Source organism: Taurulus bubalis (genome assembly GCF_910589615.1).
Source record: "Taurulus bubalis genome assembly, chromosome: 7".
Taxonomy (NCBI): Eukaryota; Metazoa; Chordata; class Actinopteri; order Perciformes; family Cottidae; genus Taurulus; species Taurulus bubalis.
This window is the reverse complement of record NC_136595.1, coordinates 5365239-5378089: the sequence shown is the minus strand read 5'-3', so window position 1 is coordinate 5378089 and position 12851 is coordinate 5365239. Positions and strand designations below refer to the sequence as shown.

Sequence of the window (12851 nt, the reverse complement as noted above, 5' to 3'; positions counted from 1 at the left end):
CTCGTTTTGCATCCTAGATTAAGTCTGCATCTACATGCTGCATACAAGATTAAAACACAATTGTGTTACCATTTAGAATTTGGTAAGGTTTTTACAGAAATGTATTGTTAAACAAGATGTGTGTTTAAGAGTAGCAATTTTAAAAGTGTAGATTTGGCCTTTTAGCCTACAATAAGTATTGAATCAGATACTAGTCTGGCCTGTGATGCCATTCTATGCCATATATTGTTCTACATAAAATAGTACTTTAAGTGCTACACAGTAAAGTAGGAATGCGTTGTGTTTGCTGGTCGGGAGGTCACCTGTGTCTCCAGAGGAAGTCTTTCTCCTGCTCAGTGATTTCTGAAAGAGGGTCTCTGTTACTCAGCTGTCTCATCTGCTCGCTGTCGCTGTCCGTCAGAGCGTGATCTCTGGCCGACCGATTGCTCTGAAACACACCCCAAAGAAAATACATTGTTACACTACTAATACTACCATAATGACCTGGTCATCATGTTTTCAAGGTACTATAAGACCCTGAACACAGAGTAACACAAGTTAGTATGTTATGATTAACCTCTTTTATCGTAACAAAGTACAATAACTGGCACCATTACTGACTTTGTTACTTTTTTTCATGCATCACAGTATCTTTGTACCATTAATTTAACAAATATCTGCCTGTCTGGATGTTCAGCCATGCAGTCACTATGAGACCCGAATATAGCTTGGAACATTAACAACTGTTATCCATTAAGACCCATTACTGTGGAAGCTTCTCTCACAACTCAAGTTACAGATAAAGGAATTATTTAATACACCACACTATGCTATCGTCATAAATAAATCTGAGCGGTCCAGCCCCCTTGCATTGCACGGTATCTAAAAGACCAATAACAGCATGCCACACTAAAAAAAGATCCATGTCTGTTTGCTGTAAATCCTATAAAGTATAGGATTACAAATCTTGTACTATATTATTATGTATTCAACCATGTGGACCACAGTTCTGGTTAAAAGTTGAACCACGCTTCTAAATTAGTGCACAAGTTATCCTGAACTGAACTGCTGGTCTTTGTCTCTGAAGCGTGAAATCGTCTGGCAATTGACTTAAAATTAATGAATTCTATTGATGTGTTTCCTCTGTTTCTAATTTAGTCGTCACAGATACAAAGCTAGTAGGAGCAGGAAAGGAGAGCAACGTTCTAAATCAGGGGTCTAAAACTCGCGGCCCGCGGGCCAATTGCGGCCCGCGAGCCGATATTTTGTGGCCCCCTACTTGACATCAAAGTTTAGTGTTAGTGCGGCCCGCGCGTTTTTCTGAGGTCCGCGCGCGCTGCCCCGTAAGATAACTTTTACTGGACGTTTCTATTAATAACTCCGAAAAAACGGAGTAGAAAAAAGATTCAGATGCTGCTGGATGCGCCAAAGTCTGGAGGTTCCGCCCCACTTCTCTGTGTGATCATACGTGCCTCTCATAGGAGCACACAGCCTGAGGCGTCTGTGTCGAGCTCCACCTTTCACCTGATTTGTTGATTCAGGTGTCAGTCGACATTTTGTGTGAAACTACCCAATGAACACTCAGGAAATCCCTAAGGACCTACCCACATTGTAAATAGTTTGTTTTTCTATAGAACATATTTTGACTCAAATATATAGTAAATATTTTGCTTGAAAACAAAAACTGTTGTAATATTAATGTTTCATGTGCACACACCCCATGAAGCTTGATCTGTAGTATGAAGTCATTTCTCAGTCCCGAGTCTGTTGCAAATGGATCTTATTGACTTGCAGTGCAACAGTGATCTAAAAGCTAAATTCAGAGGCACAAGGAAAACCAGACATGATGGACCATTTCTGAGAGAATTGCCTCCATCCTTCCCTGAGCTGACAAAAGTGATCAGTCGGGTCATGTACCTTTTTGGAAGCACACATGTGAGAAACCTTTCTCCACTATGAACTTTAATAAATGCAAGTACAGGTCCAGGCTTAGTGATGCCCATCTTGGAGCTGTACTCAGGGTTTCACTGTGACCTGGATCAGGGTTTCACTGTGACCTAGATCAGGGTTTCACTGTGACCTAGATCAGGGTTTCACTGTGACCTGGATGAGGGTTTCACTGTGACCTGGATGAGGGTTTCACTGTGACCTGGATGAGGGTTTCACTGTGACCTGGATCAGGGTTTCACTGTGACCTAGATCAGGGTTTCACTGTGACCTAGATCAGGGTTTCACTGTGACCTAGATCAGGGTTTCACTGTGACCTAGATCAGGGTTTCACTGTGACCTGGATCAGGGTTTCTATACTGTGACCTGGTTTAGGGTCAATGTGACCTGGATCAGGGTTTCACTGTGACCTGGATCAGGGTTTCACTGTGACCTGGATCAGGGTCAATGTGGCTCAGCTGTGTGAGCAGAAGCGCTGCCAGGTGTCTGGCAAGAAATAGAATAAAGTACAAATGTATTCAGGTTTTGTATTTGTTGGTTCGGTGCAGTTTCAATAAGTTATTTAAAAAAATTAAATATATTTGCACTGTTAAAAACTATTATAAAAATGTATAGAAACTGCTAGTTGCCTTTTTTTAATGACAAAAATATGTTATGAATGTAAAAAAAAAAGCGCTTTCTGTGTGGCCCTCCGGTGAGATCACAATACCAGCGGTGGCCCCAAGCCAAATTGAGTTTGAGAGCCCTGTTCTAAATCATCCCTGTGTTTAAAAGCAGCCAAATTCACAATTTAGTTGTTTTTATTGATGTTTCTTTTTCTGGAATGGAATTTGTATGCAATTTGATCGTTACTTATCAATAATAAATATCCTTATAACGTATCCTTAATGACAGGAGCTGTGCTGAGATCGGCTAATTTGAGTCAGAGAAGGAACAAAAGATTTTCATGTCTGCAAAATAACGGACAATCCACTTCTGAAATGTTTCCAGTGAACATTGAAGCAGTCGGACCGTGATGCAGCCAGAGGCTGAGAACGTTCAGCATGAGTCTCAGGCTGTTAAAACCCTGACAGTGCCCTCAAATTAATCGCCATGTCAAGAGCATCAAATCTGCAGAAGAGTTACATTGTCCCATGACCAATAACCAAATAAAGTCTGGTTTAGATTTCAATTATTTTCAATTATTTTCTGGTCAGGAACAAGCCGCGTGGCATCATCATTACACAGTTGGGCACTCCTCACATTTGACACACATCATGAATAACTTAACACATCGTCTCACACTGTCCACATCCTCTCACATGGCAGTGACTGACAGTGGCACTACTGAGTCACACAACTGTTGGAACCATCCCAGTTTACAAAATATCAGTCAACGATGAGTCTTTAAAGCTCATTGAGTGGCTGAACATTAACATATTTATTGAATTCTTATTGCTCTAAATGTACTCAAATAAACAAATTATTAGAAATAAACTGAAACGAGCTGTATCATTCATTGAGAGTGTTGTGCTGCCAAAAACATGTAAAGAAACCTCTCTTTCACTAAAGGCAACACTCACACATAATATACCCAAAAGATCCAATAACACCCAACTATGATTACAGGTGGTGTCTTCCACAACACACACATGTTCACATCACTAACACACTGCCATCACAACTAGTTTAGCAGATCACACGACATGGATAACCTCAACAAGGACACAGCCACACCTCACATTAGGGCCTCATTAATCAATGTCAAGCTCTACAAAGGAGTCTAATGAGCGGTGAAACTGAAACACCTTCATGAACAACAGACCTCATCCTATCCAAGTGACTCTAGACTATTTTTTTACATGCATATATCTGTGCTCCGTTACTCAATTAATCAATATAAAGATAGATGAGTTTGTTCACGCGGCATCTAATGACTTTATGTCAATATTGTGTGTTTTCACACTTGCATGAAATCAGTAAAATAGTGTTTATTAATTTGGTTGGACAAAAGTGTACACCTCTCCCATTCCTGCCGCTCATGCAGGAGACATTTCTTTACTCGTGTTTGAGTTTTAAAACATAAAACAACCCGCTGTGTCGTTGTGCCTTTCCAGCCCCCCGGTTGGTGGTTGGTAAGCAGGTGAGTACCTGTCCAGAGAGGTTGTAGTTCAAGCCCAGTTCCCTCGAGATGGTCCAGTTTGCGTGATCCTCTACTGCATTCATATCTGGGTATTTGACTGAACTACTAAAGTGGTCAAACTCCAGCTCCAGACATGGGGTTTCCTGCACAACAGAGATCAAAAGGATATAATCACATTGTGTAAATTACAGTATCTCACAAAGCAGTCAAACTCTCAATTCAAGTTTGACTTCTTATTGTTAAACATGGATTAGAACATGGAAACCCGTTTCTTTCTTATAGCCCATTTGTGAAATGCATTGTGCAAATAAACCCTGAGTTGTAATACCTTATTAGGGTTGGATCCCGTGACTCCAATGGGGTTGAGGAGGTCCTCAAGGCCGTGAGGGACAGGCCAGAGGTTCAGAGCCATCTTGTTGGCCACCAGAGTGTGAGTGTAGTCAAACAAGTTAATATTACCCCAAGCTAGTGGACAGTGCTCCTAAAGGAAGAGAGAGAGAGAGAGAGAGAGAGAGAGAGAGAGAGAGAGAAAGAACCACTGATTCCAAATTTACAGCGAGTAGTTTCAATGCGAGAATCAGACACAAACACAGATGGTGAATCATTTTGACTTTTGACTCGGCTTTTAACAAAAACGTATTCTGGCTACTCTCAGTGTGAAAGTAAGTATATCATCTCATGAAGGTTTCCTTATGCTAAGAGCACATTCAAACCACAAACTCAGAAAAAAGGTCTATATAAAATACAACTTGATAAAATACACTTAGGTACAATGGGTACAATTCAAACTAAAATATATTTCAGCCAAGTGAAAGTACAGACTAAGTTCCACAAGTTAACATTTAAACATAACTCAGTTTTAGTTCAGCTCAATCCATGTCTCCCCCTCGACTTACTGGACTTAAAACTCATCTTGCATCCCTCGTTACGATAAGACTCTCTATTGGTCAACAAGGTTTTCAATGAGGCAGATAAAGATAAAGATAAATATAAAGGACATGCTCTTTGGTGGATGCAATGTATCTGCCTTCAATGTGTTTGTTTGTTTTATCAGGTTTCAAAAAGATTTAGTACATAGTAGGTTATAATGATGAACAACTTCTAATTGATTTGTATTGATTTTTAAAGATTTTTAACCGGTTTGAGAATACGCCCTGTTACAGTAATAGCTAGGATGTCATGCCTACTCATCTTGAAAGGTAAGTAAGCCATGAAATGTAGCCCAGCTGTATTCTGGTGCCGAATATGACAGCACAGTCTATTATTTACTGTCGTACTGGCATGACACTTGATTGGGCCTTATGAGTGCTTGGTTATGTGATCATTGATTTTGGTAAAAGGGACAGTGAAAGGTCTTGGCAATAAGTACCACTGTTTCATCTTTAGTTGTAAAGGTTATCAAACCATCTTTAAACTGCAGTCTACCACAGCTACCAAGTCGGTCTCCACAGAGGCCGAGTTGGCTGAGGGAATCTTTAAGATAACATCTTGATCTTCAGAACAAGGTGACAAAAGGGAGCATGGCGAGGCAGACAGAGTTACGCACCTATTCATAGTAGGTGCTGGAACAAAAGGCCGCTGTAGAGATGTGTTTATCTTTCATTCAACCTGACCGTAGTCTTGCACTGAGCGCTACGAGATAGGGCTCACCCCAGGTGTCTGTTACAATATCCATGTCTGGCATTCATTGATACTCTCACACACAGACACACACACACACCTCTCTCTCTTCCAGCTTTTCCACTAGAGAGAAAAATCAATCTGTGTGGGTGTCTGTTACGGGTATCAGACCCAAAGCACAACACTACAGACACACTGCAACAGTTTTGTGCCGCATGGTTTCTCAACAGAGTTAAGTGTCATCTAGAATATGTTACTATTAGCTTTCACCAATGACATGGAAAAAGTATTTTTTAAAGTTTTAAATGTGATGCATTAAGCTGATAGTATTACATTATTTTGTCCTTAGTTCAAATACTACAATATGAGAACAAGTAGCCCATTTCACGACATGCCATCAACGTGCAAGCGAAGCATATTCTAACATGAATGGAAAAGTCCCTTCTGCTGATTGAGTTCCTGTTGAAGTTTCCTGCCAGCACAGCGCCCACGGCTGATTAGTAATTAAACAGAGCCAAAGTTGATACCACAGCTCCCATTCACCTTGGACGCATATACTCAGACAGACTGACACATCGAGTAGGGTAGGTTCATATACCAATACCGGGGCATGCCACACACACACACACACACTCACACACACACAAAAGGTACCTATACATATAAAGCCCTCCAGGATGGATTCGCATGCTAGTGTTAAATAAAAGATTAACCCATGGAGGTCTTTTGCTCTCCGCTATTATATTTTGTTTGTTGCGTCCGTTTCTTTGTGTTTAAAGTCATAAAATGCCATTTTATTTTACTTTTCCACAATTATTCCCAACTGTTGGGAATAAAAATGCAACAGTTGTAAAGGCATATTAAGACAGTTCCTGTTTCTGCATCTTCCCTTCCTGTCAATTTAAGTTGCATTGTGGATTAATTTCTTTCACTGCTCTCAGTCTTACCTCCTTGGCTCCCTTCCTGCCTTTGACAGAGCAGATGGAGAGGCAGAGTCTGGCAGCGCAGGGTATATCTGGGATGTACATATCATAGGTGAGCCACTCATTCCACCTGTAGATACAGAACCAAAGAGACCTCGAGTTAATTTATGAGACGGGAAGAGCCATCAATATTCTAAAATGTTGGCCTAAGCAACAGTCCCCAAGAAGCTGACCTCAAGAGAGCTGTGCCATTTCATTCTAAAGTCAAAATAAGAAGAGGCCTTCACAGTAAAACATATTCCTTGTATCTCTCCAGGAATAAGAGCCCACCAGACTGGGGATTAACAGTAATCTAATACAGCAGTTTAGTGTTACTTACCAGCACTAAACTGTTAACATTACCCTCCTGCCTTAGACTGCTTCGAGTAAATTATGAGTCTTAATTGTAGCAGTGCAACAGATCATGAAACCCATGGATCGGATCACAGATTAGATCAGCACAAAAGAAAAAGAGATCCCTGATCATGTCTTCTTGCCGCCGATACCAATCATCATTGATCATTGAGGATCCATATTGGCAGATACTTTGTTATAGTCATCTACAGTGTTTTTTTGTCTTTATAAAAATACAATTTAAATCATTAGGAAATACAATTAAAAATAATAAATCATTTTCATGGATTAGAAGAAATCTTGTCATTAGTAGTTTTAATGATTATTATCATCTGCTTAGAGCTCATGTAAATGGGTCATAGTTCAAAACATCTCCTTCAAACAACTGGATTTATTTAAGTTTCTCACAAACACTACATTTCTACATGTGAACACATCATGATTACGTTATAATTTACCTTTTCCCAATACTAATTTTTACTTAACAGAGGCTGAACGCATCATAATGAAACCGAACAGAAGCTTCACTAGCGATGCTGCAAACCTGACTAGGTCTTCTCCTGGCAATTTAAACACAGATTAGTTGTTTACAACAATATAACATTATCAGGGATTGGCGACTAGAAAAGCATGAATGCTGAAGTCCTGATCGCATATTTTACTGAACGATCATCAGTAAAACTTTATTCCACACTGTGATGGATAACCGTAAACTGTGCAATTAATGCGAAGAGGGACACGCATCAGCGGTCCGTTACACCACTCATACATTGCACTATTTAAAAGTTATTTAAAGTAGTAGTTATTTCTATTATTGGGCGCCATTATCGATTCATCACATTTTATTTAATCTAATTATTTCTAATTATTATTTTAATTTCTACTGTAATAACAGTAGTATAAGTATGTTGTAATTATATTAAGAAACGCTCTACACAAATAAAGTTATTGCGATAATTAAAAAGTCCTGTAGTGAAATAAAAAGCAGTGTAATGAAGGGTGGACACTTACCTGGGGTTAGAGCAGGGTACTCTCTGTGTGTTGACATTGTCACACATTTGTTCACCTCCATGGTAAATGCCTGTTCGCACATATATCTACACGTATACAAGAGAAGCAAAAGGCGACAGGAAAATGAACATTAATAAAAGATATGATATATATCTTCACTAAAACATTTCTAAAAGATTTCCTGTTGAACAACTTGTGTGTAACAGCTGTTGTGTTAAAAGATCATTATACTGGCTTTTTTTAAAAGTCGTTAAACATTACATTGACACAAATAATTAATGACAGCACACGACATGAGGCACCAGAAATACTCTCCTAAATGTCTGTTCAAGGAGACCTGGACAGTGACGGTTTCTTTCAACGGGGAGCGAGGGACTTGGAAGATGGGACACTGGGCACAACTGGAATAACAGTCAACTGATCTTGCTAAAAAACGGACATATTCCTGTAACTGTTTGTCCCAACCTTGTCTATGTCCCGTATATTGACGTTAACGTAGGTGGCACAGAGGATTCGTATCCTCAGGGTCCCATTGATGGTCCACAGCGACTTGGCAGGTGCCTCGCCGTTCATATAGGATGTTGCCGTGGAGATGCGTCGAGAGTAGGACGGCATGACGAAGTTATCCGTTGGCAACTGACTGTACAGGCTGTCCTTCGCCATGAGCATCAGGTTAGGCATCCTGTCGAGCATGATGCAACTACGGATATACTAGAGGGAGAGAGACAGAGAGAAGGAATGACGCAGAGGATAGCTGGAACACAAGTACACAGAGCTGCTAGAGTTACAGCGTAAGTGTAACAAGTGATATCCAATGGTCATTTTCCAGCGGCTGCAGAGTGACTGCAGAGGAACGAGTGAGACTGTGTGAATTATTCTACTTTGATTTGGCTCACATGGACTCTGAGTGTGGGCTCACATTGCTGTGCATGAGGAAATGGTTCCAGGGTTTTGATGAAAGGCAGTGTTGTTTTGACATCCACAATGGTTAAAGCAAACAAAGGATCTGGAATGGCTATATCCTGATATGGATTTGTCAAAAGGGCTGGATCAGCCGGATTCCTCTGAGAGCATCGTTTGATGGGTTTCTGTGCAGACTGCTCACAACTATGCCAACTAGGTCATTTTTATGTTTGAGCCATTAAACTAAGAAAATAATTTTCCACCTGTAAAAATTGTTTTATATTATATGCCTTTTAATGACATTTAAAGCAATTATTTCTTAATTTTTTTAAGTAGATACATTGTCCATATATCAGAATCAGAATCAGAACCATATATTGCCATGTATGTTTTCACATACAAGGAATTTGTCCTAGCGGGAGACATTAATATTAAACAATAAACAGAGTGTGAATGGGAGCATGAAATATACAATTAAATCTACAATAGAAAATAAAATTAAGATAAAGTGCACAGACATAACAAATAACAGTACTTTAAGGTGGAATGTAAGTGTAATGTGAAAGTGGCAAATGTATTGAAACATGAGGGCTGGAGGGACGAGCAGGGGAGTGACTGGTAGGAATTTGTCTGTTTGTCAGTGTGTATATATATATATCCCTTACCTTATACTGGCTGATGGGGAACTTTTCCAGCAGGTACTCATCACAGCCACACACTTTGAGGATGTATTTCCCCTGATATTCCTGAACACACATCTTCAGCTGCTCTGGGGACAGCAGCATGCTGCGTGTCTTCTTTCGAATGGCCTCTGCAATCACCTTTAGGACGAGATAAGATGCCCACAGACCACATTAGACACTCTTTAATACCCTCACGTTGAGTATAGGGAATTTAGAACATATTCATCCCACCTGTTCAGGGACACAGTCGTGGTTGATCTTCAATGTATACTTTTGTTTGTCATTGTTTGGAGAAACAATCACCCAAATCACAACAATAATCTGACCTGCAAAAAGAGACACATAATAAAAAAAGCGGAGTAATCAATTGATCAATAAAGCAAACCAGAAACAAGAACCTGTTCATTATAGTTCCTATCATTGCTAAGGCTGGCGAGTAGCGTATAAGTATTGATGGGAGGCTAAAAACGTTCTTGTTGTCTTTATGTGCGTTATTTGTGTCGTAGTAAAGATGCTCTATGTCTTATTTTAGCCCTTTTCCCTTTTCCTGTGAAACCGGATAGATTATGCACTGTAAACATAACAGAGGAAAGCGGTTGCCTACCTTTGTCCAGTTTACTGTGGATGTGCTTGGGAAGTTCCTGTGTGGATTCTACATTGGGTGGGTAAACATACAGCGCTCTGCTGTGGGGCCCGCTGGCGTCTCTCAGCTCCACAGAGTCTTTACAAACATTCAGGATGTTTCTCCTGAAGTCCTGGACCTCGGGATCCTTCACAAGGTCAAACTCACACACAGGCATACCGATGGCAAAACCTGGCAGAGGAGAAACAAGTGTTTTCTTCAGTCTTTTCAAGGCAATTTTCACTAGATTGGTGTTTTCCTCCTCTACCTATTGCATTACACCAAAAATCCCAAATCTCACATGAAATAAGGAATAGTAATTCCACAATCATCAGGCATCTACGTTAATTATAAAGAGTTATTCTCAGATGGATAGCGTGGCTGTGTGTGTGTGTGTGTGTGTGTGCTGTCCCAGAGGAGATCAATACACAGACAGTCTTAACAAAGCCAGGTTTTCGTTTTAGGCCTAAATGTTGTAACAAGGAACAGTCTATTTATTTATTTATGTATTTAGGAGCAAATTACTCTTTATGGTCTGTGCTGTGATTTATTTAATGTGATCATTGCACGTTTTACTTTCAATAAGAAGGGAAATCCTTGAAGAAGCAGTAAAGTACAATATAAATAAATAATGATCGCAGGTTTGAGGAAAGTTTTCACAATGTAACTGGTTGTTAAAGCCGCCAAATATTTCTTCAACTAAACAACAAGGGATTTACAGAAAATGTTTAGCATCTTTTTTCTTTTCCATTAAATAAAAAACAGCAACTACTAACTATGATGTATGTATTTTGCTAATTAAACAATAGTTATTGTCTTTAAGTCCACCAACTATTTTGCTATCTCAGACAAAATAGTTCATCCTAATTGAACATGAAAACATCTTTTGAGTTTCTCACGTTCCAAATTATATTTTACTCAAAACTATTTTCCATTAACAAAAGCAATAACACAAAGGAACTGACAACAGCGACAACAGAACCAGTGATGTCAGAGAAGAAAACCTCTCACCAATCTCTCTGTTGAGGATCTTTTCCTCTCTGTTGCCAACTGGTTCAATGACCTTGAGGAAGGCCTGGAAGAGTCGGAGGTCACATAGTCTTCTGGTCTCATCATAGAACTCCTCTCGCTCGGCTTCCTGCAGGCATGAAAAAGAAAACAGAGGCTGTTTTTGTTTTGTTTTGTTTTTATGAAGACCGGCAGTACGTTTTTGGAAGAGCTGGCTGCATTCCTGCAGGTGTAGAATGGATGTTTTGAAAAAGTGCAATGGTGTGTTTTTCAGCACAGAGAAGCTGATATGTGCTCCATGTTATAGAGCGAAGATAGGGAACTACTTATTCTTACGAGTCTTCCATTCAAAACAAAGCGAAGGCAGGGTTCTCCTAAAATATTCAGGGAGCAGGAATAGTAAAGTATTTCATATGTTTGTTTTTACCAGCACATCCATGCATGGCAGTTCCATCCAACTTTCAATAATGGATTTTTTATATATTTACTCATCTAGATGAACAGAGTTGTTCGTGCCGATCAAATCTTCAAATAGAGATTGAGAGTTCTTACCTGTGTCACACTGACAAAGATGTAGGACGTCTCCTCCTGTAGGAGTTGGTGGAGGGGATATTTCCTGGCCTCTTTGAACAGCTCATGCTTGATGGTGATGAGCGTGGCCTCTCGGAGACACTCCAGGGTCAGAATCATTCCATTGGGCAGCAGGCAGTCCACGAGGATCCTGCAGACATGCTCAGCATTACTATTATGTATTGATTACTACCTTTCCTATTTTATATATATAATGAAGTATATAATAAATACGTTACAGGTGTATTTTTGAGATTTTTTTATGTATTATAATATGACATTACATCAGGCTTTAACTGTCGAGGCATGTGTACTCAAAATGAATTAAATAACGCACGTATCCACAGTCATATCACGTGGGTCATACCTGGGAGGCATCAAGTGGATGCCCCATAGCTCCCCTGAGGACGGCCTGGGAGGCATCTTCCTCTCTGTCTCCGAGCTCAGTCACACAGTTAAGCTAGCGAGCACAACCTGAAAGATAACAACACTTTCAACAACGTTCTGAACCTCCTTGTGTAAAACACAGGCTGAGGCCCGATTCAACTTAAGCCTCAGTGGTGATACTTAAAGTAAAGTTTGCGGATGCACATTAAACCACCCCACAGTGGAGCCAGCTGAGCAACTGTGTATGTGCCTTATGGCTTTTAAAACCTCAAACCCACTATTCTATTCAAAATATCGTCATTTAGTGACCCAAATAGGCATCCACAGCTATGCCGATTTAACAACTGTTCTCGAACTGGCAACTTCATTTCAGAAGAGTTGACCAACAACAAATCTGGTGACTTTTGGCTCACCGTGAGCTACTTTCATTTGAGGTGAGTCACCAGACTGCAATCCTGCCACCTCGCTGTGGCTGAGGCTCAGCTGTGCTCACGGAGTTATGGAACAAGCATGTTCAGCTCAACTAAAACAAGTGCAGTGACTAACTGCACAGTATCCATGCCAATTGTAAAACGTGCATAGTTTACTGCTTTATGTCACTCAAGTTTATCGCACCAAGAGGCTGCACTTACAGTCTATGCATGGGTAAACTAAAGACATGGGCTGGAAGTCATTTCTACTTG

General features: G+C 40.1%; 1 protein-coding gene across 1 annotated transcript in view; it reads right to left on the bottom strand.

Annotated features, from left to right (window-relative positions):
* The window catches only part of pik3ca (phosphatidylinositol-4,5-bisphosphate 3-kinase, catalytic subunit alpha), a gene marked incomplete at both ends in the record, with an annotated part of 19540 nt that extends 7336 nt beyond the window's left edge, over window positions 1-12204 (bottom strand). Inside the window, 12 exons of the mRNA XM_079221332.1 lie at window positions 303-427; window positions 4057-4191; window positions 4377-4529; window positions 6616-6721; window positions 7996-8081; window positions 8461-8706; window positions 9564-9719; window positions 9813-9907; window positions 10186-10395; window positions 11215-11341; window positions 11764-11932; window positions 12149-12204. Coding sequence (XP_079077458.1) covers window positions 303-427; window positions 4057-4191; window positions 4377-4529; window positions 6616-6721; window positions 7996-8081; window positions 8461-8706; window positions 9564-9719; window positions 9813-9907; window positions 10186-10395; window positions 11215-11341; window positions 11764-11932; window positions 12149-12204 — 1664 coding nt within the window. The remainder of the gene's footprint in view (window positions 1-302; window positions 428-4056; window positions 4192-4376; window positions 4530-6615; window positions 6722-7995; window positions 8082-8460; window positions 8707-9563; window positions 9720-9812; window positions 9908-10185; window positions 10396-11214; window positions 11342-11763; window positions 11933-12148) is intronic.
* Between the last annotated feature and the right edge of the window lie 647 nt (window positions 12205-12851).